The sequence below is a fragment of the Lepidochelys kempii genome, chromosome 22 (assembly GCF_965140285.1).
Source record: "Lepidochelys kempii isolate rLepKem1 chromosome 22, rLepKem1.hap1, whole genome shotgun sequence".
NCBI classification, from domain to species: domain Eukaryota; kingdom Metazoa; phylum Chordata; order Testudines; family Cheloniidae; genus Lepidochelys; species Lepidochelys kempii.
In genome coordinates this window covers 19218248-19246140 of record NC_136401.1, presented here as the reverse complement: position 1 = coordinate 19246140, position 27893 = coordinate 19218248, and the positions used below count along the sequence as shown (strand labels likewise).

The window sequence follows — 27893 nt, the reverse complement described above, 5'->3', positions numbered from 1 at the left end:
ATTTTGAGGCCTCTGATGTTGGCAATACCATTCAAACCCAGGCACCAAGTTAATGATGAGCTGCCAGGCACAAAGAGGGTCGGAGCTGTAATTGGATTGTTGTTTTTTTCCCCTTGTAACATCTCCTGTAGCAAAGTGCTCTGGCTAACCAACTGCACTTAGTTTGTTCTGCAGTTACTGTCATTTCACTGCTTTCATAAAGGAAATGCAGGCAACTTAGAAAACCTTTTGGTGCATTTGTCAAAGTGCTTCTTTGTCCTGTTGAAAAACTATTTATCAGCAATAAAAATAAAAATGTTCCTTATAGCAATTTTTGTCAGTGATTCAAAATGGACACGTCATCACTCCCATGCTTAACATTATGCTGTCAGAATCCCCTGATTAGAGAGACGAGGTAATATCTTTTATTGGACCCACTTCTGTTGATGAGCGAGACAAGCTTGAGTCACACAGAGCTCTTCAGGTCCAGGGAAAGAATTCCTCCAGTGTCCATTCAGGTATAGTGTCTATAGACTACATGCATCCAATGAAATGAGCTGTAGCTCACGAAAGCTTATGCTCAAATAAATTTGTTAGTCTCTAAGGTGCCACAAGTCCTCCTTTTCTTTTTGCGAATACAGACTAACACGGCTGTTACTCTGAACCCTATAGAAATAAAGACACAAACTACTTTAAGAACATTATTAAGTTTACAAATCAAGCCCTCAGAAGTTAGGAAATGCCAGTATTAAGGTTGCCCATGCACCCTTAAGTTATCCCTCATGTGTGCATTATGTTACAAGTCCTTAGTTACATGATCACCTACTGGTTTTTCCACAAGACCCCTGCCTCATTCCATGCACAGCATGGCCAGTACTCAGCAAATGAGCAGCTAGTCAATAATTTTTTTGTTTTAATGCATGTAAAGCCTCCAGGGTGACAGATGTCACTCTACGCTGCCAAATAAACAGATCCCCAACTATGATGCTCCAGGGAATCCTGAAATAAAGAGCTGCTTTTTATTATTATTGCTGTAAAAACAATTTTTGCAAAGGGCACAGAGGCACTTACAGAAGTCACACTGAAAAGCAAGAGAACCTTTCAGCCCATTTATCAAAGTGCCCTCAATTCCCACCTGCAGGCAGGTGAGATGAGAATAAATTGATAGTTTAGAGACTAAAGAAGTTTGGTTCCTCTCACTCCTCATGTACATGAAACAGGTGGTGACTCGGCTGGCTGATTAGCCAAACCCTTCCTTATCGCTGGCCAGTTTATGAACAATCGTGCTTTACCGTAAAGCAGTGTGATTTTCTGAGAGACACGGAGGAGTATTTTCTCTTTGCAAAGTAATAACAATGCAAATCTCCCTCCCTTCTTGGGAGTCAAGAGCACATTCTCATGATTCCTTTCTGAAATTAAAATAAAGGTCAAGTTCAAGGTACCGTGGCCATCACACCATGGGAGGCAGTGTGCAATCAAGTGCTGATCTGTTCTCTTCCCCAACTTCCATAACAGGCCAGGAATGGAAATGAAAATAAATCACCACTTGGGTAACTTTTATATCTTTTGCTTTGAAGGGGTAGATTTTTATGGAGAGAGACACAAATTACATCCTATAGTATATTTGCAAATTAGAATCTTTTAGCTCTTTAGGAAGTCATGGGGCTAGAACCAGCAGTTCTCAAGCTTCATTGCACTGCAACCCCCTTCTGGGGACACAAATTACTACACGACCCTGGGAAGAAGGGCTAAAACCCAAACCCAACTGCCCTGGGGGGAGGCTGAACCCAAAACCCAAGGACTGCAGCCCTGGGCAGGCAGGGGGAGTAACCTGAGCCTTGCCACCCAGGCCCGAAGCCAAAGCCTGAGCCCGACCACCCTGGGCAGCAGGGCTCAGACTTTGGCTTCGGGCCCAGCAATTCTAACGCCAGCCCCGGTGACCCCATTAAAAGAGGGACACAACCCCCAGTTTGAGAACCACTGGGCTAGACTAGGTCTCGCTAAATACATGCCCAAGCAAAGGAGATAAGGAGAGTAATACCCTTGTACAATATACGTAAACCTTGGGTCCAGGCCTATAGTAGAAAGCAGGCACGGTCCAGTCTGCCCCTGGAAATGGCAGGGAACAAGTGGAACTTTGACTCTACCCACATTCACACTAGACAAAGTGTCTGAGCCCATGCAGGCAACATCTGCGTACCAGCAGCAAGTTGTTCCTCCCCGTTGAGCAAGCAGGCAGGGAATTGTACCTTTGAGTCACGCTCCCTAGGGCTCCGCTCTTCGTGTATCCTGCAGTGGCATCAGGATTGCTCAGGTTGTGCCAAAAATGACAAACTAGCCCTGAATGTCAGTGGCTACATTGAAAAGGAGGACTTGGGGCACCTTAGAAACTAACCAGTTTATTTGAGCACAAGCTTTCATGAGCTACAGCTCACTACATTCTATTCTCAAAGGGCTGCGTGGCCTTCCCCGAGCCCGTTCCAAAACCCATTAAAGTCACCGGAAGGCCTGCAGTGAGAGGATGCCTGCAAACAGTAAGTCATTGTCAGAGAATTGTTTTACAGATTTAGGGAATTTTGTTGAGGGCTTTTTTTTAAAAAAAGCTTTGCATGTCACACAAGTTTCTGCCTTCTCTTAAGGTAGTTTTGCATTATCAAAGGGCAATGAGAGAATAGAAACAGTGATATTACTGCATTTAGCACAGATTCTTCTCTTCTTCACACTGAGTCACTTAAGCTAACATTTAATTAATTTGTGACACTTTGACAGTTTTCAAGAAGACATTTGTAGAGCCATCAAGCTGCATTGATAGGACTGTCAGACAATCACCTTTTGAATTATCAGCTAATAAGGACCCATACGCAACAAATTTACAAGGTTTATCATACAAATTGTTCTCTGAATGAGCAAAGCACACAAAGCTCAGAGAAATACAAAATACCCCATTGTTCACAGGTGAGCTTGATATTTGCAAATGTTTTGCTATTTTGATCACTTACTTTATTTAATAAATCAAATTTGGCTTTGTCTTACCTTAAGGAAAGCAGAGGCCTTGTTGCAGCACTGCCTAGCCAGGCTGGCTTTAGTCTAGCCACTGTCTCAGAATCCCCTGAGTGAGGTGGGGTCTCTCAACCTTCCCAGTTTGGATTCAGTATCAGGCTCAAGCCTCCACAAAGGCTCATGAAAGCAGCTTCTCTACCCACCTTGGCTTTTCCCCTTACCTCTCTCAGTGCTGACCAGACCATCTTCAGCCTTCCCTTCAATCTCCTACTAGAGCAGCTCATCTCCCTCTTGTAGCCCTTTTGTCTCAGCCCTTTATAGAGAACACCTGACCACCCCACCCCCAGCAGGGCTGTCTGGCCCCAGGCTCCCTGGCCCTTAAAGGAGCAGGCCACCTTGTTATAGGTCTGTTCTATAGGGGATTTGCCAATACACCCAAGATTTTCAAAAGTGACTCGTGATTTGGGGGGTCCAGCTTGAGACCCCATAGGAAGTGGTGAGCATTGAAAATCAGGCACCATGAAGACGTCTCAAGTTGGGCACCCAAACATCGAGGCACCCAAAATAACTAATCACTTTTGAAAAACCCCTCACCTTTCATTTGTGAGATTATCCTGCGCCCGACCAATGTCTGGTGGGGTGACGGCTTAACGTTCACCTGTAGATCTGCGCCTTTAAATCCAACAGACCTCGTGTCAAACACCCCAAAGTCCCATGAGCATCTGAAAGTGCTGGGAAATGAATGGATTCAGCCATGCAGTACCACTGAGAGACAGAGAGAGATCAACACTGTCACCCCCATTGTACAAACAGGGAAAGTGAGTCACAGGTGGTCAAGTCCCTTGCCCAGTGTTACACAATGAGTCAGTCTCAGAGCTGGGAGCAAACCCCCAGAGTTCTAACTCCCGGCCCCTTTGCTGCACTGACGAGGCAATATTCCCTCTCCTGTACTTTGCAATATTTGAAGTAGCCCATTTGCCTTGATGACACCAGGTCAAGGCCAACCAGGATGGAGCTAGCTCCACATGACCTCAGTGACCAACTTCACTACAATGCACAAGGGCAGAACAGTATCATAATGTGTCTGGTTAGCACAAAATCAAGTGTTCAACAAGTGCCCTGCTCCCAGATGGCAGCCTGGGAGGGGGAGCCCTTTTCATCCCTCACTCGGTCGTTAAAGTCCTAGTCAGCAGGCAGGCTTCACAACACATTAAGCTGCAACTATGCAAACTACAGAGTCAAATGCCCTTGGGTTGTGCCCCAATGCCACATGTGCAGTGACTGCTCTTGAAAGATGAGAGCCTCGTTCCTTTCCACTCACAGAGGAAATAGGTTTAACTTAGACACTGATGGGGAAAGAAGGCCATCCCTCCTCGGGCTGACTCTAGCATTTACCTGCCTCTGCTGCAAGCCAGAAACACATTCTTATAACCAGAATATTCTGCTTGCTGCTTCTGTAGAGCATCTGGCATTATCACTTCTGATAAGCTCAGGGCAGCTATTATTGCTTACATTAAAATTCAATATAGCATTCCTTTGTTATTTTTCTCAGCGGTTTGCTGAAGGAGGAGTTCAGGCATGCCCCCTGCTGGCTGTGAGGGCAACTGAACTCTACCAGCATTGCAAACACTCTAGGTACAGTACAAAGAACAGGAGGACTTGTGGCACCTTAGAGACTAACCAATTTATTTGAGCATGAGCTTTCGTGAGCTACAGCTCACTTCATCGGATGTATACACGGTATGCATTCGATGAAGTGAGCTGTAGCTCACGAAAGCTTATGCTCAAATAAATCGGTTAGTCTCTAAGGTGCCACAAGTCCTCCTGTTCTTTTTGTGAATACAGACTAACACGGCTGCTGCTCTGAAACTAGGTACAGTACAGCCACTTCAGGCAATAGTGACCAAGACAGCACTGGTGCAAAACCAATAACACTTCATCCTGGGTAAAAATCGGGAGAATTCTTCATTTTATCAGGATTTCCAGAGTGAAATGTTGCATTTGCTGATTGAGCAAATCCTCCCATTTTAGCCCAGATCAAATCTGCAAACACCCAGGAAATCATCAGGAACATCTCACTGTCTCTTTCACACACACACACACACCACAACAAACTGGTGTTGCACACAACTCTGCTTTCTGACCATCACTGCTTCCATGCCACCATTCAGAGGGAAACAATACAGCGGCCTTTAGCTGTTGTAGGTAGGAAAGAACAGGCTGAATGTTTTTGCCTTATTAAAAAAATTACCTGCCTTAGTAAAAGCTAGAAGTAGTGAGGGTGGCAAGAGCTGCAAGGTTTGCAGCACATCTGTTTGCAGATGTTTAATTATTGCACAACAGTTGGCAACTGGTTGCTGAGGAAACCACTTAGCTATTCGATTGCAACTGTCACAACATTTTGTTTCCTTCTAGGATTGTTTGCAGAGTTTTAACAACTCCTCAGTGCCTCTGCTGTCACTGCAGACACATAAGTAAGTCTTGCAACAGATAAAACTCAATCAGCTGTATCCATGGTACTGTCAAAGGAGACTCCTAGTGCACTGAGGAGTAGAAACTTGGCTGGTGTAAATCAGCTGCAGAGAAACTATGCTGATTTACACCATCTGAGCACCTAGCCCCCAGAGTACTAATGTTGCAAATCTGTCACTCTTCACGGTGACATTGTCCTCCAACCCTGTTTGTCTGGTATCTGTCTAGTACAATTTGTCATCATTCTAGATTGTGAGATGTGAGTTCTTCGGGGCAGGGATTATCTTTAGTTGACTCGTTTGTACAGTGTTGCGCACACTGGGGCTCTGATCACTGACTGAGGGCTTAGGAACTACTGCAGTGCATATCATAGTAATAATAAATGGAAAGGAACCCAGGGGAGGAGACGCAACTGGAATGAGTTGAGGAAGAGCAGCAGGCCAGAGGGAGAGCCCCAGGTTGGAAAGAAATGCCCTGGACGGTTTCATGTTTGCAATGATGAACCGGATAAGTTCAAGCATTTCTATTAAATGAAGGGAATAAGTGAACTAAACAGAAGAAAACAGAGAAGAAGTTACCTGTCATCCTAGGGAGAAGAAAGAGAAAGGGGAAGTCCACAGCAACAAACTAGATTCAAAGAAGGCCAGAGGCTGGCTAGTCACCTGAGGGCTGGCAAATCAGAGGGGCAGAAGCATTTCCAGCTTTCTAGGAAAGATGCCAGGGCAGAAATCAGTAAGGGGAAACCCACGTAAGAATGGCTTCTTTCCATTCCCCAGAGCTCTGGGGCTTGGGATGCTCAGTTAAGAGTGGCAGAGCATCACTGTGCTCATATAAAAATGGCTGCTTTGCACTGCAGCAATCATTCAAAGGGGATAAGGAAACAAATGGCAGCTGCATTAGCTTCTCACTTCTCTGTACTTGCAATCCCAGTGGGACGGGACCTTGGGGTGTAAATACATCCAGCTGGCGCCAGACTTCGCAGGTTCTCTCTGTGCCAGGCCTGGCCCTGCGACGGGAGATCTTCAATCAGCACAGCTACATTTTTCAACCTCCAGAGAATAGCCCTACACGCAAAAATCAATCTCTCCTGAGTGCCAAGGGACAGCATACAAACCTACTGCAGCTACTCCCCAAACACAGGCTTCTGCTCTCAGAGGGTATGTCTACATTGCAATCAGACACCCACAGCTGGTCCGTGCCAGCTGACTCAGGCTCACGGGGCTTGGGCTGTGGGGCTGTTTAATTGCAGTATAGATGTCTGGGCTCAGGACGCTGTGAGGCGGAAGGTTCCCAGAGCCTGGGCTGCAGCTGGAGCCAGAATGTCTACATCAGAAATTGACAGTCCCACAGCCCAAGCCCTGTGAGCCCAGGTCAGTGGGCATGAGCCAGCTGTGGGTGTCTGATTGCACTGTAGACACACCCAAAGTGTTACCCCAGATGGGATTCCCCAAGGCAGCCTCTTGGTATCAGGCCCTGTGTGACAGGTTGCGTCTTTTAGCAAGATTTTTAAACCTCGCATATATGTGTCACCCACCCACCTCCTGGGTGGGGCGTTCTGTCCCATCTAGTGGCACCGAGACCACTTGGAGAGACAGTTAAATGAGTCTGCTCTACAGCCTTAGCTAAGTGCCAGTTGGCTTTTAGCTCGTGCGGTAGAGGCTCATGCACGAAGCTCCAGAAGTTCCATGGTTCAATACCACCTGCTGATGACGGGGATCTGTCGGCATTATGTATGCTTGAATGTTAATTCCCTCTGAAGCATCTGGCACCTGCCACTGTCGAAAGACAGGATACTGGGCGAGATGGACCATTGGTCTGACCCTGTATGACTGGTCTTATGTTCTTACGATACAGGGGTGAGATATACAGGCTTGGAGGATGAACCCAGCTCTCTATCCATAGAACAGATCAAGGCAGGACTGTAGCATGGCGGTTGATTTGGAGTAGCGTTTTGCAGAAAACACAGAACGTTTTATTTATGTGCAGCATTGGGCTCCTGGGATGTGCAAACTCCAAACTATCTTCTCTTCCTCAAGAGCCTGTGCCCAGCAAAGTCCAGGAGGAGCATGAAGAATCTCTGCTCCCAAGTGTCAGAGGAAAGTTTGGAAAACCTAGGCATTCATTCTGCAATTAACAGGACCCTGTAAGACCCAGGGGTAGAACTGAACTTTCTGCATGAAGGACACAGGGTGTTTTGTTTTTTTTTTCCATGTGGACTTGATCCCTCATGGATGGAGTTGGAGACCCAGGAACAGTGGTCCTGTTGATGCAATGGCCCCAGCTTCAAGGGAAGCCCCAAACGTGGCCCATTTCTCTACTGCGGTTAGGTGAAGAAGCTGGATATGATGCTCCTGTCCTGGCCCCATTACTTTTCCCTGCCCACTGCAGCCTGACTCAGGCAGGATCTCAGAGTCATGTACAGTTCAGCCCTGACCCTGATAATCTAAACTGTCCTTGTCAACTGTCATTATTAGCACAAGCCATTTCAGGGTTATTTTAAAATTATTATTATTGTTTATTTACTTATTTTCCTACTGAAAAATCTAAACCAAAGCCCCAAGCAGCCCATGAAGCACAAAAGCAAAGCAGGTCATGGCACATCTGCTCTGAACTGTGTGTGGAGAGTTCACAGATATGGAATATTAGTGGTGATGCAGGCCTGAATCAGCGGTAGTACAGTGACTAGTCTCTGAAGTAGACTTCCATGCTGAAACGCAGATTCAGAATCAGCTTCTTTGCTTTAATTAACCCTTTTTACACCAGGCATTTAGGATTACAGCTAGTTGAACAATTAGCCATCCATTTCAGTGTTTGCTATAACATACATTACCATAAAATCAAAGACCCACAAGCATTTGCATACCTTTAAAGCATGTGAGTAATTCCAGTTAATTCAGGGATACTATTATTACTCTGCAGTATTCATTACCAATGTGCCCCTTTTGTTGACTGATGCATATACCAATCCTGAATTTCTTTAAATGCATTTGTCATTCCCAAGTAGTTGCTGAAGAGTATAGACAAATAATTTTCTGACGATGGGTTATTCCAGAATATGCACATATATAGTTATTCCAGAATAGCTTCACATCCTGCCTTATTCCAGAATATCTTCCGTGCATAGACAAGCCCGCAGGAACATTTCCATGAACACCTAGCATTTGTCTGAATACTCAGAGTGAATAATGTGACTGCACAAACCAGGCCACTGAACTTAGCACTTCTACTCATGAAAATCCGGATAATGAGTTTTCTTTAATGATCTGATGTGCTCTTTTTACCATTTCTGTGAATCAAAGAGCTGTCCCAAATTGCATTGGCACTTGAGATGGAAGATTCGGGTTTTCCATTCCTAGGAAGAATTTTTATAATCATAATGTCTCGGTCCTTAGTACAAAATTGTTACTTGGGATGGGTGAGAGGCAAAGACAAGTGTTATTTATTATTAATTATTATTATTATTATTATTTTATTACATTAGTACTGAGAGACCCCAGCCAACATCAGGACCCCATTGTGACAAAGGCTGAACAAAGAGGAACTATGAGACAGACCCTTCCTTCAAGAGCTTACACTCTAAATAAACAAGACATTCAGAGGAAACAGAAGCAGAGAGAGGTGAAGTGATTTGCCCAAGCTCCCATTTGTCCAAGCTGTGCACACACACAGTAAGAGAAACACTCCCCACTCAAAGAGTTTACAGTGCAAATAGAGCAGACAGAACAAGGGAGAGAGAAAGGAAATACCATTATCACAGTTTTTACAGATGGGAAACTCGAGCACAGAGAAATTAAGTGACTTATACCTCATAAATCCACAGGACAAGAGTCTGGAACCAGAAATTGAACCTGGACCTCCTGACACCTATGCCAGTCATTTAACCACAAGATTAGCCTCCCTCTTGAGGTCTGAGTCTTATTCACAGTTATCCAAACATCTTTAGGGTGGAAATTAGTCTGTGAAAGGCTCTCTCATGAGATTCCCAAGATTTGCAGGCTTTGATCAGATTTGATATGGGTTATGCTTAAAGTATCTGTGTCCTCCATCATGGTGCTAACATTAGGAAGTGCAGAGTTTCATGAAAATTAAGAAGTCACATGCTAAACTTTCTAGACTTCAAGAAAGGTTTATGATGAGATTACCTGCAATTCTGGGCAGCAGCAGTACAGGCCAGTTCTTCTTTTAACCAGACTAGTTTGCTTGCGGCTCTTTGAAAGTCCCCTGACATTCTCCAACCTAGATCCGTCACCATATGCAGCATGAGTTCCTCATCCCTCCAGGAAACTTCTAGGTTGCTCTGATTCCAGCTTACATTTTCACACGTGTTTCTGAAAGGTAAAACTGGAGAACTCCTTTTGCAAGAGAGATGTATCTACAAAAGAGCTCTCACTGTTCTCTAGGCTCTCTGTTTGCTCGCACAACTAAGAGAAACAACAAAGCAGTCTCCCAGGTTTTGGTTTTGATATTTTCATTTAAATGATACATGTGTTTTTCGCACTTAACCGCTAGGCATTCAGGTCTCCAGTCACCAGGCAAAACAAGAACACATTCTTTTAGAACAAACTGCACTGGAAAGGGAGACTTCAAAGTTACTGTGGGGGGGGGGGGGTTGGGTTTATGCATTAAGTTATATCTAATTTAGTTTCCTGAATTCTCAGTCTGAGGCCCTGAGTCATTTCTATCAGACACATTGACAGGCACTGCATAGATTAACATTATTTGTGTCAAAATACACTGATTGGGTAATTCAAAGGATTGAGATTTGGGTGTTACTCTCTTCTTTCTTTCTTTTTAGTCTTCCTGGAGCTTCATTGTCTTTCTAGGCAATGAGGAGCTACAAATTTGGTGCCAACCTTCAGGATTGGTTCCACCTGATTCTCCAGGTCTGTCCCTTGTCCTACAAGCCTGTCTTACACGCTGCATAAGAGCCCTGCATATAATTCAGGCAGGGGAGGAAATATAACATGACACCATCTCTTTGCAACGTGTTTCTGCGACACAACATGGCCGTGTTGTCGTGGCACTGCCTCAGGATCTCAACAGCTGGATGGTATGTTTGCTATGAGTACAAACAATACCCAGGCATCTTTGAGAATGTCAGCTTTCTGAGTCCAATACAACACCCAGCGCAATGGGCCGTTGATCCTGCCTGGGGCCTCTGGACACAACCATAATGTACAAGATTATTACTACTACTAATAAACCTGTGAGAGGGGGAAGGAGACAAAAATGGGGCTTAGATACAGTTTGGCAGGAAAACAAATCCCACATATGAATCCCTTATGGAACGGGGGGCAAGTGGGGAGACCCCAAGAGTTCAAGGAAAGCATTATAATATGGGAGGCCACTTGGAAGAAGGGTTTGGCGCATACACAGAAACCATCGCTGAATAAAAGGGGAGGGGGTAAAAAGAAGAGACAAAAGAGAGGACCTGAGATGGAAAAGGAAGAGGGGTGGTGGGAAGAGATGGAGGCGGGGGGTAGAAGATTTATTTAAATCATGCATTACAGTCCAGGAAAGTATCCTAAGTGTACCTCAACAAAGGGACCATAACTCCGAGTTGTGATTCCAGGGACCTGAGCTTCACTGTCCTGTCTCCAGGAGCCCCCAGTGGAGTTACAGAGGCATTGTATGAGATAAAAGGGAGGAGGGGGATTTTTCTGTACACATTAAGATAGCCTCAATAAGTTCAGCACCCAATGACGGGCAAGATGAGAGGTCTCAGCCTTCACATCCACCAGCATGAAGAGGGAGCAAATACTTTTCTGAGCTGCCTTCTGTCAGCTTTGTCATTTCTTGTTTCATGCTGGTGTCACCCACTGGTACAGCTCTCAGCCAGAGAGCCTGCTTCTTTAGCTCAAGCTGTAGAGACTCCTGCTTTGAGCACAGGAAGTCCTCCATTCAATCTCTGGCATCAGCCAAGATGGCAGCCGTCATACCTGCTTTACATCATCTTACCTGTGCTCACTGATTGTGATGGGTGCAGATTTTACAAACCAGTCAATTGACATGTTTTCCAGTCTGGCCAAGGCTACTAATCCTAAATGCCCTCACCCTGTTGGTACTGGGGATACAGGTGATGTGTTGAAAAATATCCTTCTTCCCAAGTCAATAACTTTTGCGAAGGCCCTGACAGAAAGTGATCTCACATCTTTTAGAAATGGGACATTTGTGGGAGGTTTATGCAGGACATCCATGGATACTGCATGCTGCCCAACCAGCGTGCCTCCACAGACATTACAGGTAGGACAACAAGAAATTTGTCATGTTTTGAGCTCCTCCATGTTTGGAAGCACATCTCTAGTCCTCCCTGCTTACCTTCTGAAATGCAAATTCAGTGTTTACACATGAACTACGTAAAGGAGCTGAAAGGAAAATAAAACATTGGAGACAGAAGAAGCCTGGCGAGGCATTTTTGGCTTTTGATTGGTTGGTTTAGGCTTTAATTAGACAAACTGATTCCCTCATATGCCACTTATGTCACGACAAGACGGCACTGGAAAAGATCCTCAACTGGTGTAAACCAGTGTAGCTCACTGGCTTCAATGAAACTCTGCCGAGTTACTCCAGCTCAGGATCTGGCCAATTTTCTGTAGCACTAGACTGGAGTTCCCGCTGCTACTCTTAAGAGAAAGAAACTTTGTACATTTGACTAGTTCTAACCCTGGCACAATTATTCCGTTTGTAAAGCAGAATTTACGGCCTTTGAGTTATTTACAAATCACTGGACACCAACACAGCCTCCCATTCCAGCAACCCTTGCTCTGCTAGATGAAAGCCACTTATAGGTAGCTCAGCTGGGCTTTCTGTGGGGTTAGGACAGTATTTCTTAGGTTTCAGAGTAACAGCCGTGTTAGTCTGTATTCGCAAAAAGAAAAGGAGTACTTGTGGCATCTTAGAGACTAACCAATTTATTTGAGCATAAGCTTTCGTGAGCTACATGAAGTGAGCTGTAGCTCACGAAAGCTTATGCTCAAATAAATTGGTTAGTCTCTAAGGTGCCACAAGTACTCCTTTTCTTTTTATTTCTTAGGTGTGATTTGGAAGCTGCGCCTGTCCATTCATCGGATGAATGACAAAGCATGTCTTCGCTGAATACCTAATTTCTCAACATCTGTCTCTGAAGGTACAGGGCGTGAATGAAACTAGACCAGAAGTCTGGCTGTCCTTTTCTGCTAGCAATGTTGCTCTAGATGGATAGAGAAGAGAAACAACACTGAAGACCTTGGCCATGAAAATCAATTTATGCTGGGAACCTTTCTCAAGTTTCTAGCTCCTGTGTCACATATCACGGAAGGCAAGAGTTTAGCAGGGTATGAAAGAGGGTTGGTGATTTCTATGCACAGCAAGAACATCCAGAGCTGTAAAAATAAAGATTGTTTTGGAGAGACTATGAACTCGCCTGTTATAGAGCATGAGCCAACCGCTAACTAAAAGAGGTCAGGAGGAAACTTTCTCTGGGGACTGGTTATCCCATTAGTTCAGGGCTTCTTATATCTTCCTCTGAAGCAGCTGATGCCGGCCACTGTAGGAGGCAAGAAATTGGGCTAGATGGGCCTTGGTCTGAATCAGTGTGGTTGCTCCTGCTGTGTATCAAAACAGAAATGTTTTGGAGCAATTCTTCCTCCACAATGCCTGCTCTCAAGGAGTTCATGTTAAAAACTGGGCTGGGGAGTCCATTTGGGTATAACAGGAAATGACCCTCCACTTTCCCCAAAGCTTGAACCCAGACTCAAACCTTGGAAAAGTTCTGCTAAGTTCATGTTTGTTTCTTTTGTTTCTTTTCATTAAATGCCGCAGGAAAGTTTATTTTGGCAGAACATTCTGCCCCAAAGGAACCAACGTGTTCTGAGACTAGCAAACTTCCAATCCTGACTTCTAGGCCAAACAGGTCACGCTCCATTCCAATAGACTGTGGAAAAGCATAGAGAACTTGGGATCCTGATCTGAACTCCTTTGCCCATTGAGATTCTCTGCTTGTCGCTCAGAAGGAAGTCTTTTAACTTTCTGTGTGTGTCTGCAGCCACAGAGGGCAATGAATGTGCTAAAAGATGCATGGGATGAAGTAATTAGAGCTTAACCCTTTACCTGCTTGTTCCCCAGTGGTACCTGGTGTCCTGCTATATCCATTTAAACTCTATGGAAATCAGCAGAATGTTAACTTAGGTACATTCCGCAGCAAATCAGGTGCATTTTACTTGGAATTCGGCAGCAAGTGTGTTCTGCTGATGTTATGGCAGCACTTAGAGGCCCCAACTGAGAAACAGGCTCCCCGTTGTTCTAGGTAGACAGTTTGGATATCACACAGAATATCAGAGTTGGAAGGGACCTCAGGAGGTCATCTAGTCCAACCCCCTGCTCAAAGCAGGACCAATCCCCAATTTTTGACCCAGATCCCTAAATGGCCCCCTCAAGGATTGAACTCACAACCCTGGGTTTAGCAGGCCAATGCTCAAACCACTGAGCTATCCCTCCCCAGGCAACCTCTGCCTCAACAAGCTTACAATCTACATGGAAAAGACAATGGGCTGGAGATAGGAACTATTAATCACCCCCATTTTACAGGAACTGAGGCACAGGGTGATTAAGTGACTTGACCAAGGTCATAGAGGTAGTCTGTGACAGAATTAGGAACAGGACTCAGACCTCTTGAGTTCCAGTCCAGCATCTTGACCACAAGTCCATCTTCTACCTGGCCATATAGGACCATTCAGCAGCACAGCACATGCTTTCTACCCGGACGCCTGGCAAATCAAGCAGAAGAGCAGGTACATTTTGCCTATACATATCCGGTACTTTCAGCGGCACCACAGGCTTATTCCACTAGGAAGTTCTTGGAGTATTCAGTATTAACCAAGCAGCTAATGACTGTATTCAATATGTGTTAAGCTCATGCTATTCCCTCCTTTTTCACAGACACTCTGAGAATAGAGTCATTCCTTACTACCCTGGGAGTTTTGTCCCAAGAATGTGGTAGCTGAAATTTCATGATTGTAATTATGAATTATGCGCACTGCCTTGCTTCGGCTGCACATGCTGCAGTCTGATGCCCCGGTTCTTTCTACTTTCTACTTTCTACTACAAAGCACCGGATAACCAAGCAGGGCAGAGGAATATCTGGCAGTGTATATTTCATACACTGGGCAATGCACATTCTAGGTCTCATAAATCATCTTCAAGACAAAGGCTGTAATGAGAGATTGTTGATACAATGTAGCATGAGTCACATAACAAGATTATGGCACAGTGGACTGATTAGTTACATAGTGTCCCTATCCTTCACCCCCCCACACACAAAATTTTCCAAAAAGACATTCATATTTGTATGTTAATTTTCATACTTCTCTGTATTTTGTAGTTTGCCCACAAAGGCAGATATTGCAATACAACAAGAAAGGCTCTTCTCATGGTATTTCCAAACTGATTTTTATTCTCTAGCGGTTCAGATAAGTTTGGAAAAGCATCTGAACCAAACCTCTAAATCATCAATGACTTGTCTATCAATAATGACAACTAGTGGTGATGAAACTATTTGGTAGAATTAAAATTCATTAAGAATTCAGCCCCTTTTTTAGTTTATAAATTGTATGTGTAGGAATAAGAGTGTTTTTTAAAATGTACCATGATTGGTAAGTATTGACTAAATATTTTCTATGAATAATTCTGTCTACCACAACAACAGACAAAGTATATGAGCCTAAGGAGAAAGGCTGACTGATTTTTTCAAGGATATTTTTTACAAACTTTTCATTCCCACCATCACAGTTTCAGGCTTAACCGCACCTTTGACACACACACACACACACACACCTTTGACACCCTCCTAAGGTTTCCAGCTCTGAGCCTCTCTCAGGCAGAGACCCGCATCTCTCTCCCTTCAGATTGGGAGTTGAGGCTTACAGTACCACTGCATCTCACTGTGGTTTCCCCAGCAGGTCTGTCTAGGGTCCAGCACCTGTGGTTAACTTGTCTCCTGGGTCTAGAAAAGTGTACACCAGTTACCAACCAGCCCTCACAAAGCAAACACATAAAAACAATGAAAGTTCCCATATAAAAGCTTTGCCCACTTGGTTACAAGTCCATGTCACCTTTTTAGACCAGGAACAAGAACCCCAACCAGACAGCTCAGGTCTTTGATCTCCAGTCTCCAGGAACAGTCAATCACCAGTCAAAGGGCTGCTGTTCAGGGTGTAGTGTCAGAAGGCTAGGTTTTTGCATAACCCAAAGTGAGGAATTTGCATTAACCACACCTCAGGGATTCCCCTACTTGATATTTATGGTCACAAAAGTCCGTGCCTGTCTTTCACATCCCAATATCGATTTCTGAACTCCTTTACACTTCCCAGGACTCACATCTGTCACACCCACTGTTTGCTATTTGTCACTCATATGATGTAGTTGCTGACCTAGGTCACATGGTAGTGTTTCTGCTTTCTGATTGGATGACTGAAATATTCCATTCAGAGAATTGTTAATAACAATGAATGCTGTCTCCATCCAGTACACACGTTTGGCCTGATAATCAGCCGCGCTCAAATTCTTGCTGTTTTCAGGATACACAAAGTTCTTCACAGACACCCAACACTGGTCGGAATACTCATGAATAACTGCTCCTTCTTGTACCACTTAGCCGTGCATGCTGCTTTGCCATTATATGGTTGCCTGCAGTTACTCCACTGCTGTCATTCATTTTGTACTGTAAAAACTGTCCTAAAACGTTTGTTTTCTTCAGAAAAAAATTAAAAACACAACAACCGACTTTGCCAACTCTTAAAAGAAAACGGATGACTGGCAAATGTCAGGTTTCAGTGCATTTATTAGGGATACATTTTAATAACAATTTCCTGGCTCACCTCTGCTTTACTCCTGGCTTACACCAATGAGCCTCCACTGATTTAAATGCGTACACCAGAATAAAATCAGAGCAACACACTCATGGATCAGGCCCGGTATTTCAAGTTCATAAGCATGGGAAGGTTAATAGTAATGAAACTGGTGCAGAATTTTCCTTGCAATGCCCCAAACTGGCTGGGCACCTCTAACCCCTCCTGTAATATAAATAATAAACAACAATAAAACAGCTTAAAAAACCTTTATACTGGAAAGCTCTTGGCTCTTCCCTGGATAGTCTGAACAATCCCTAGCCTGGACAATATTGCCAAGATGAGAGCATCACTTTCCGCTGATGATTCAGCAGCACAATCATTGTAGTAAGCCCCTCATTTTTAGTAGAAAATGGGACGTGAGGGGCTGTGTCTGGAGCAATCAGTTGCTGTGCAACCCAGGGCTATGCTGCCCTTTGTAAGGTACCTTGTTCCCATAAAAGCCTTTTCGCAGATTTCTGCACTCCACGAAGTGCTCACAAGGGCTCCAGCTGGAAGAAAATGCCTCTGGCAGCAGGATGTTAATCTGAAAACAGCAGCATCGTAGGTGCAGTTGGGAACCCAGCAGCCAGGGGCTTCACTAACAGCGTTGGACTCGGAGCTAATCGAGGCTCCTTTTGATCCCTTTGAGAGTGATATTTGGTGGATTATAGACTCTCCTCTGGAAATAAGGAGCTTGTCAAAGACCACCCAATACCTGTGCTTTTATCTGGGGTGTGAAGATCTTCTGCTTCACCCTCAGACTGACCGACTTGCTTATCTCCTCCTGTTGGTTCTGAAATGATGCAGTCTGAGCAGGGGCCAGCCGCTGAAGAAAACTCTCAGGATCTCAAAGAACTTTGGCTGCTAGATACAGGGAGTAATTGTAGAGAGCTCAGCATCTCTGAAAATTAGGGCCAAGCGGTAAAGGAAGCTGCATACACTGCGGGTTCTTTCTGCCATTTATGTGTCTGTAAGATTCCCTCATCAGCATTATCAGGTGGTTATGAATGTGCAGGGATATACCGAACTGTCCCTAGCAGGGAAGGATTACTATGAACCCTGGCTTTGGGAAGGGCAGGTCACGGGCAAGCGGTATTTTACACCATAAGAGTTGGACTCTGGGTCACATGGAAGTTAAAGTAGGTCAAGATTTTAAACTAAAGCCAAGTCTGGAGCTTGCCTTCTTTGATAAGTCCAGTGTCAAGGGGCAGGGTTGCGAAGGTGATGAGAATGCAGCATGGCTAACTGTTCAAGCCTGGGAGGTTAGGTCAAAAAGGCATCACAACAGATAACCATCTTATCTTCCAGACTGTACGATGATGACTATGAGATTCCAGTAGGGGGTCCCCTGACTCCATGAATACACATTACCTAACTGGTCCTGGTGCATAGATGGGAAGGCAAGTTCTGGAGCTCTTGGTGTAGGACCCTGCCAACGGCGGAATATGTAATTAAGGGGACCGACGAATCCCTCTTGTATTGCCAATTCCAAGCTCCCCAAATCTAAATGATAGACATTTTCTTGTCACACATTTCACACTAGATTCCACACTTAGTAACAATGAGCTGGCAAACGGAAGTACGACCCAACATTTTAGGACATAAATGTGACTGAGACTCCCGTATCCGGGTGAAACTGCAGGGGGAATTTAGGGAAGCAGAATGGAGTAATAAAATTAGAATTTCAGCACACTGGGGATTTTACACCTACTTTTAAAAAGTATCATAGGACATTAGTAACCTCAAGTCCAGCCATGCTACCGTTGAAGTCAATTGGAGTTTTGCCATTGACTTTAGCAGGGCGGGATCACGTAGATACTATGTTGACAGGCACTACTATATAGGATCCTATGTCAGAGAGACAGACAGGATTCAGCCCCCCTCCATGTGAACAGGAATCGGGACCTTAGGCTTATGTCACCTCAGTGAACATTAACTCAGCGCTGAACCAGGTCTGTCCAACAACAACTCCAACAACCAGGTCTGTCCAACAACAATACCTCTCTCAGAAAGGTTTATCCTGGAAGGGCTCCTGTTGAAACAGCGACCCATCCTGATAGCTCGGGAGAACTGATGGGCGCACACAGTGGTCTGACTGCAGTGTAGCTAAAATAATAAAGCACAGAAGTCTCACAGCAAAGCAAGGTAAACAGCAGCTGTTTACATCAAGAGAGAGCAGAGAATGTCAGGGCCTGGGATTTTGTTGCCAGCAGGTCAGCTGGAGCAGGACACCTTTTGAAGGAAGGAGATAGGGATTGGGAAAGTGATGCACTATTTATATTTTCTCTGCTATCTTGTTCATTTTAACGAGCAGCAAGAAACCAATGTGAAGCGAAGGAAATCTCATTAAAAAGCATGAAAGGAAAAACGACTCAGGAAAGATAATAGGAGCTTAATGCATTAGCAACGCTAGGAGTTGCTCTGATTGCATGCTGGGCTGGTGCTTTGACTGGGTTTGATGCCTCCTCCTTGTTCCGGTGCCAGATGCTAGTCAGCTTTTCAAATGTCAGTCTTGTAACTAGATATTTTTCGTCTGATTTCCTTGAAGCCTTGAGTCCATCTGAATGAACATTCAGAGACCCTTCAATGCAGTTGTCATGGTTCATTTGGGTTCCTTTTCAATACAATGATGTAGCAATACGTTTGGGGAGTGTGGAAAGGAGTGGATGGAGGCTGTCAGGGTCAGCACTGCTAAGGGATGATGGACAACGCACTGCTTTTGATAGGGGAAGGGGATCTAGGCATTGGATCAGATTGATCTGGCAATAAGAGAGCAGATGCCTCGGGACTGAGCACTCCTGGCTCCCATGGGAAGTTAATGCAAGCGGTGGAGCTCAGTATCTCTGCAAATAAGGTAGCACATGTCTGAATCTGGGCACACAACAACAGAGGTGCTCAAAATTTGTGTGCACTTTGGAAAATCTGAGCCTGAACGGTCTCATCCTAATCTTCTGAGAGAGATTTGCCCTCTTCGTAAAATCACAGTTTCACAGTGCATCTGCTTTGACAAGGCTGATCAATGGAATAACAAGGGATGCTGCAGATCAGGATTGCGAAGCATTGGGACTGAGTGCATTGGCAAGCTTGTGTGTGGGGAGCCAAGCACTGGATTACTTGTGGGCCCTGCATGTTAGAGGATTGGTTCGGAAAGTTCAGCTCCCTTTGTTTGCTTTGTAAAAAAAATCCAAGTGGTCGCATTTCCTAGGGCAAGACTGGTGGATAAATTACTGCAAGGTAGAAAGGGTGTTCTAAAAGTGTTTAAGATCGGAGTTTCCCATCTTAAATAGGTTTAGACAAGCCTGGGATCTGCCTCCAGTACACACATGCATCTGTCAAGGGAAGCTCTGACCACATAGAGGTTCACCCTTCACCTATTGCTGAAGTGACCATAACAAGCAATTCCATTGGAACCCAGCAGTGAGTAAAAGGGATACACTTATTCAGGTTCTATCTGCCTTGCAAAGTACTTTCAAGGCATCATCACTGTAGCCTGTGAGCACCTCTCAGACCTAAAAGGATTTATCCTCACAATGTCTCTGTGAGGTAGCAAAGCATTATCTCCACTAAGTACCTGTGTTACTCAGGTTCAAAGAGATTAAAGCCCAGATCCTCAATGGTATTTAGGCATCTAACTCCCTTTGAGGATTTTGACCTACTTGACTTGTCTGAGTGACTCAGACATAGCCAAGAGCACTGAGTCCTACTCCAGTGCCTTGACCCTAAGACCAGTAAGTGTCATAGCCTCTGCAAGGTTTACTCGCATATATGACAGAAACATGGAGTTGACCTCCATGAGCTTGTGTGTGCATGATGGATCCGTTACACTCTAGTCTTTGAGTATCATGTGGCTTCTTCTTTGTGACAGGGTGGAGCTGGAACCTGGCATTTTTACCTTCATGGATCCCCTGAACGTGTCCTGGTACAATGATGACATTGGCAACAGGAACTGGAGCAAGCCTCTCAATGGGTCCGATGAAGACCAGAAGCCACAATACAACTACTATGCCATGCTTCTCACCCTCCTTATCTTCGTCATCGTCTTCGGCAACGTGTTGGTGTGCATGGCCGTGTCCAGGGAAAAAGCCCTTCAGACCACCACTAACTACCTGATCGTGAGTCTGGCCGTGGCAGATCTCTTGGTGGCAACTCTGGTGATGCCCTGGGTAGTCTACCTGGAGGTAGGTGGCATTGCTTTGTAGCATATCCTCTGCAAGCCAAATATTTCTGGTGCCTATATCCAGAGAGTGGAAGATTAGTGGCTTGGGAATCAGCTATTTAAAGAGTGGCTCTACTCAGAATAATAACTGCCTCAGTAATTTCAAGAAACAAATCTACTCATTTTTCTAATTGCCAGCCCTGTGAATGCAACCAAGAATCTGAGAGTCAGGCAGGCTCCTTCCTATTTCACACATCATCACCACCACAAACAAAGGTTCTGGAGGTCAAATTAGGTCCTCTGTGACACCCAGGATGCTCCACTGTCTTCAGATTATGTTCTCCATGACATGTGCAGTCCCATTGTCTTCGATGGGTTTGCTCAGGTGTGTCTGGTGCTTAGTTCACTAATCTACTGAGTATGCACAAGAAAGAAGAGAATCCAGATCATTTTCCCCATAGCTGTACTAGTTCTACAAGGCTAACAGGAGTTTAAAACTCAGACAACATTAATTTAGCCTGCAATGTGAGCAGATTCTGCATACCAACCCAGAGCAGGTCTGAGGAATACGAAGGTGACATCTTTATAAGGCATTAGAGCCAGATCCTCAGCTGGTATAAAACAGCGCCATTGCAATGGACCTATGCTGCTTAACAACGTTTAAGGATCTGGCCTTTAAGATTACAGTAAGATTGCTTCCACTCTTTATCCTTCTGTGGTGATCAGTTGAACTCGGAACTTATGTGTGGATTTTTTTTATAAAACCTTAAATAGGAACGTCCTAGGTGTTCTATATAGCCATTAAAGCTTCTGTGGCACTTAGAATAGGATTCACTATGTGGTTCTTGGTCAAATTTTCTTCACCAAAATTATTACTATTAACAATCATGTTTATTACTGTGCTGCCTAATGCAAATGAGACAAATGCTAATATAAAAAAAGAAAAACAAAACCAGAGGAACGTAGGCCTAGCTTGACATGAGTAACTGGACATAGGTGAGGCCTCAGTTCCTGGGAGACAGGATTAGGGAGGGGAAAGGATCAGCAGGCTGGAAACAGAATGTCTGCACTAGCTAAGATAAGGGGAACACTCAGATAACAATTTACAATGGACAAGATAACAATTGGTAAGATAAGCGCTGTATGTAAAATAGGCAAAGAGTAAATCAGGCATGGCCAGTGCATGCTATATTGGTTCATACAAAGTGACAAAGCCAATCCCAAAACCTGTGATGCCATGAATAGCAAATGCAAATGTGTCAATGTATATAAAGGAAGAGGTTGGGACATGTGGTACGCTCTATACCCAGTCTTGAGTCTGACCTACACTTGAGTCTGACCAGCTCAGTGTAGATTTGCTGTATGCCAAATAAAGGAACCTGAGTCATGACACTGCAAGCATTCTGAATTCTTGGGGAAACCAAGTGGAAGAGGTCCGAGGGAAACCCCAACAAGGACTAACCTTGAGTTGACATGGATTTTCCAAGAGACACAGCCATGTGCAATGCATGCCCAAGCACAAGAATGGGCCCCAAACACTTCACTGATGTTGTGTGAATAAACTATATAGACTACTGACCAAACACACAGGACCACGGCATAGTTCTTAAAAACCACAGCAGCAGGGAAAATGTGCAATTGTATGTGCAAAATGTAAATGCAGAGCTACTGTGTCATAATATATAAGAGAAACAAAATCACAGGTGAGCTACTCGTCACATTACAGTAGTTAGAGCGTCACTTCGGGATAAAGGAACTTTGTGCCTCTGCGTGTGGAGCCACGTTTTGAGTGGCACCATGTTTTGTGAAAGCGGAATATTCCAAATCTGCCAAGCACTCAGCTGACATCAAATGATCCTGGCAACGTAAATAGCTAGAAAGAGCGAAGTGCAATGTGTGGGAAAGGATAATAGAAAAGTACAAGGCCCTTGTTCTTCAGATCTTTAGAAAAACTTGTGTGCACGAGCCCACGTCAGAGAAAGGCACAAAGAGAGAGAAAACGTTACTTTCTTTGGAGACTGGTTGACTCAGGGAATAGCACACTAAGCAATTTAACCTCTTGTGCAAAGAACGATCTGAAGTTTTATGCACCACGTAAGGGCTTAAGTGGTATTTAAGTTGTACTTAGGCCTTGTGCTAGCCTTCTACACAGGGATGAGTTGCATCCACAATGCCTAAAGTACTGGGTAAAGTTCTACTCGGGTTGCCAAAAAGTTGTTAGACATGTTACTATCTGATGACTGTCTGTGACCTATGTGAAATGAGCTTCAAGGGGTCTTAATCCAATTCCTGGTGATTAGGTGTCCACATCACCCTCAAAACCATTACTAATTGGCCTTTGCTTGGTGGCTATCAGGAGAAGCCAGGGACTGAATAAACCATGGAGACTGAACATCTATATCTATCTATCTATGTCTGACCACCTAGAGACGATCTTTTCAATTAAGGTTGAAGCAAATTGGGTGAGAGGAAAGGAAGGATACTTACTCTGCTGCTGTAGTAGACATCAAGGGGTGTCCATATGGCATCATTTATTGGTGCTAAATTCATCTAACAAGAAAAATAACTAAATTAATAACATTTCCTTCAATATTCTTTCTTTTAGATGGGCCTGTAATTGGAGAGAAACTGGAGTGTTTTTTCCAGAGAACTCTACACATGCAAAATTACAAAGCGAACATTAAATTGCAGTCAAAAAAAGCAAGAAGTCAGGGCTGCAATCCAGCAAAGCAGTTAAGCATGTGCTTAACTTTAACTACATGAGTAGTCTAACTGAAATCATTGGAATTAGTCACATGTTTAAAGTTAAGTACTCCGCTGGATCCAGGCTCAAGGGTGCTACAGAAGTTTAGTTATTTACTTTACAGAGGTGACAGAGAAACAATAATTACTGCCAAGTGCTGAATACACTCAGACTGCAAATGAAAAGCCCTTTGCTGAGACCTCTGTCTGATCTATGTTTCACAGCAGGGTTCTTGATTTTAATTTTCTCACTGCCGAGTTATTGCCTTTTAATCTAGTCTACAGCCCTGAAGTCAATTGGAAGCATTTACATAGAGCATCCCCACTAGGTATCAGTGGAGTCTAGAAGGGAAGAGGAGTTTGCTTTATAAGACAGTTGGTTGCCACTTCACGAATAGCGGACTGGGGTTGCCCAGGTATTTGAATACTTAGGGTTAGATTGCGTAAGGGGTGGTGCATAAACTGCCCCAGAGGAACAGCGCTGAGAAGCATTGTACTTCACAGGCACCCCACACACACCCTGAGTCACAAATCCTCCCTGTGCTTCCTCCTTGCTTTGGGAGGAAGTAGCCATTTGCTACTTGCCTACACCATCCCCACACAATGCCTGCTTGCTCCTGTGTATCCAGACCAGAGACACGGGTAACTGCACAGTGTTCTACTTCCCTTTACTCCCCTCCGTGAATAGGTAGTCCAAGGTACAATCTAGCTCTTAATCTTTATAGAGTGCTTTGAGCTCCTCAGATGAGAGATTCTGTACAAATTCCATTTGTAATTGAATGCTATATTAAAGCTATACAATTTCAGAGATATTCATGATTAATATTACCCATCTCATCCACATTTTGCAACTCTTTTAACGAAGATTGCACATATATTCAATAGTTGTTGGCAGTTTTGTTGTAGCCCTCTTGGTCCCAAGATATGAAAAGGACAAGGCCAGGGCGGTAATATTTTTTATTGGACCAACTTCTATTGGTGGAAGGTACAAGCCTCTGAAGAAAAGCTCTGTGTAACCTGAAAGCTGGTAACTTCCACCAACAGAAGTTGGTCCAATAAAAGGTTTTACTGCCCCAGCCTTGTCTCATACACATTCAAGAAAGTGGGGATGATAATGGATTCACAATCAGAATTTGTTAATTACCATCCAAATGCACCAAAACACTTAAGCACTTGCTTAATTTTGAGCATCTGAATAGTCCCAGTTATTTCACAGGCTTGATCCTGCAAAGTGCTGAGTGCTCTAGCCCGGGTCCTACAAACCATTTAGCCATGTGCTTAACCTTAAGCGGGTGGGTAGTCCCTCTGAAGTCAATGGGAACATGAGCGTGCTTAAAATTAAGCACGTGCTTAAGTGCTTTGCTGTAGCAGGCATTCAGCAGCTTCTAGGATCAAGCCTGCAGAGAACTGGCCCCATGCCTCAAGTTCCACTTGTGCGCTCTTGAATCAGGGTTGGCAAGATTTGTTTGTAAGAGTAATTGATTGTTAAACCAATTGATTTAAATGGTAGAATTAGTGAGAAATTACTTGTTTTCAGATGCCCCATACGTTCCGAGCAACACCTTGTCACACATAGTATCTAATATGAAGGACAAATGTTTGGGGAGTTTAATATCCATGTTAGCATAGGGGTAGCCCATTGCCCCTTCATAACTGTTTGAAAATACTCGTCACATTTATGCACCGCAGTTGGTGTTAATTGTGTCCCCAGGTTAGGCTGTGTGGGTTCTGGTTAACTGCAGAAATCAGTATTAGTACATCTGGGGAGGGGAGGAGGGAAGAAGAGGAGACAGGATATTTGACTGCACATCAGGAAAACTGAAAAACCCAAATCAGCAGGATGTAGAAACCGTAATGAAGATTAATTCACACTTTACGTCATGCAGCTTAAACTGCTCCCCAGAAGGTAGACATTAAGTTGCTGTGGGGATCTTTCTTCTACAATTAGTAGAGAGAAAAATCTAATCACAGTCATGGAAGTTAGCACTGGAACAGATCTACACAGTCACCCAGCTCATCTCCCTGGGCAGTGTCTGTATCTTTCCCTGCAGAACATCTATTAGTGACTGGTCGTCAACCGCTACAAGGCTGGAGGCAAATGGAAGGGATTCCATTTCGGCTATATGTACATTACAAGCTAGTGGTGTGATTCCGAGCTCCCCGACACATCCCACGCTCACATTAGCTCTCGTCTGAGCTAGCAGGCTAAAATTAGTAGCCACCATGCTGGTACGGGCAGTGGCGGCAAAGGCAAGCCATCCCAAGGACAAACCCGCCCACATCCCGTGGGTACTTACTCGGGACTGCTAGCCCATGCATCCATTGCCACTGCCCATGCAATCACAGCAGCATGACTATGATGCTAGCTCAGATGAGCATGAGCGCAAATATTATGGCCATAGCTTGTAGTGTAGACATAGTCTTAGTCATCAGTTCAGTTATAAGCAAACTGGAGTCGTTACCATAGCACTTGGGACTAATTACAGTCCCTGCCTTGTCCTGGGTAGGCAGAACAGCAACCTGGATCCAATTCCTTTGTCTTCCCTTAAATATAAGGTCCACAGAATGCCAAGTGACGGGAGCCCTAGTGAGGAACGTAGCAAGAATATTTAACACTGACTTAACATTGCATCTTCCTAATGATCCAAATTAAAAGGGACTCACTTACTGGTAGAGGGACCTATTTATTCTTCCTCTTCTTCCTACCAACTCAGTGTGCTGTCGATTTGCCAGTGGGATTTCTTGCTATTGGACAGAGCCAGTGCTGCTGAAGAAGTTGATTAAACTCCGATGATCTCAGGAGGCATTCTCTGAAGCACAAATGAGATTTTGGGGCTACCTATTGATCCTAATAGCTTTAGTCTGGCCCTCTTATTTCCCATTGGATATGCATTAACCCTCCCGATGGATTTCAACCCAGTGCCTGCAGAGTCCTGAGTTAACACAGCATCACCTCTCCTATTTAAATAGCAGCTCAGCTCAGCTCTAAGGCAGTGAACAAATAGGAGAGAGGAAGACATGTTCTGTAAGGGGGTGGTTTTCCCTTTTAAGGTTCTTGGGAGAAAATTGTAAAACAAGTCCTAAGAGCTTTGCAACTTTCTGGAGAGGGCATTCCACTCCTCTGCGGTGTGCTTTCTGGAGAGGGCATTCCACTCCTCTGCGGTGTGCTTTCTGGCCAGTGTAGGAGTTGCACTGATGGACTCAAAATGGAGTACTGTAGCCATAGCCTAAATGGACACTCATGCAAGATTTCAGCCGGCCTCCAGCAGAGTTCAGGAAGGGTTACCCCCATCCAAAATGTAGTCTGGGAGGGCTTTTTTTTTATCTCCTTCCTCTGAAACATCAAGGGTGGCTTTGGCTGGAGATGGGACATTGGATGGGGAAGGCCAAGATTCTGAGGTAGAACTGATCATTCTGTCTCTCAGCGGCTTGACTGGCTAGTTCTTGCTCACATGTTCAGGGTCTAATTTATCACCACAGGTGGGGCTGGGAAGGAATTTCCCCTTCCCCACCCCCGGTGAGATTGACAGTGACCTTGGGTGGGTTTCACCTCCCTCTGCAGCATGTGGGTGCAGGTCACATGTCAGGATTATCTGGGTATATCTCACTTCATCATTCATCACCAGCATCACTGGTGCTCCTCAGTCCCTCTTGTTTTCTTCCTGTGGCACAGAACAGTCTAGTCTTCTCTGGGCTGTGATATTTTGGTCTAAATTTGTTTGTAGGGTTTAGTCTATGGGCTCAGGGTGGTGGTGCTGGCCTATGATATACAAGAGGGCAGATTCAATGATCAGGTACTATCTTCTGGCCTTAAACGCTATGATTCTCCGAGGAAACAGAGGGGGATGCAGGTTAGGTTGAAAAAAAAATGAAGGTGGTCATCAACAGAGTAGGTGAAAAGCTCTGCTTGCTTTCGCACAGGTTGCTGGGATTGAGCAGGGTTTCCCCGAGAACTAGCACACCGCCTCTGTGAATGCCCAGTACCTTGTACTTCATGGAATCAATTCCGCTGGCCCTGAGTCAAGGAATGGGGAAGCTGCACAGGAAAGGTTTGCCAGAACACGTTCATTCCTTTGCCTTATTAATTAAAACCACAGCCTCAAAGTTCAGATCCTGAGTCAAACTTTTCAGTTTGGAGAGAATAATCTGGGAACTGAGGTATTGGGTTCAGACCTATCAATGCTATCAGTATTTGAGTAACTCAGCAGAGGGACTTCCACCCCCATATGACTCGTGTTCCAAGCTGTAGCAGGTACAGAGTTCCCATCCGCTTTGTGTGATGCAAAAGGCAAGGCTGGAAAATTGGCTTCAGGGTTTACTGCCAGGTGGTCCTTATGCAATGTGGGTGTGTTATGCTCCCCTTGGTGTGAATGGAAAATTCAGCAGTTTGCACTCTCTTTGCACAGGAGTAACTGACAATCCAAAATGCACGGCAGTGGTGAATCAGACTCAAATTCTTTCCTATATTCAGATATTCTACAGTTTGTTCTGATATTCTGACCACATCTACTGTCAGTCCAAAGACACCCAATGCATTTTCCATCTGCCTTACAGGGTACCATATTATTTGCAGGTGGATATGCAGGGCTCTTCACTGACTCCTTCCTGAAGCTCGGAGTCCTTTCCCATAAAGCCAGGAATGCTGAGAAACAGACATGTGGATTCTGAGAAGTGCAGCC

At 44.5% G+C, this 27893-nt stretch overlaps 1 protein-coding gene across 1 annotated transcript in view; it reads left to right on the top strand.

Annotated features, from left to right (window-relative positions):
- DRD2 (dopamine receptor D2) overlaps nt 1-27893 on the top strand; it is a 69873-nt gene that overhangs the window by 29199 nt on the left and 12781 nt on the right. The window contains exon 2 of the mRNA XM_073320923.1: nt 20182-20494. Within this exon, the coding sequence (XP_073177024.1) occupies nt 20213-20494 (282 nt within the window). The 5' untranslated portion in view covers nt 20182-20212. The remainder of the gene's footprint in view (nt 1-20181; nt 20495-27893) is intronic.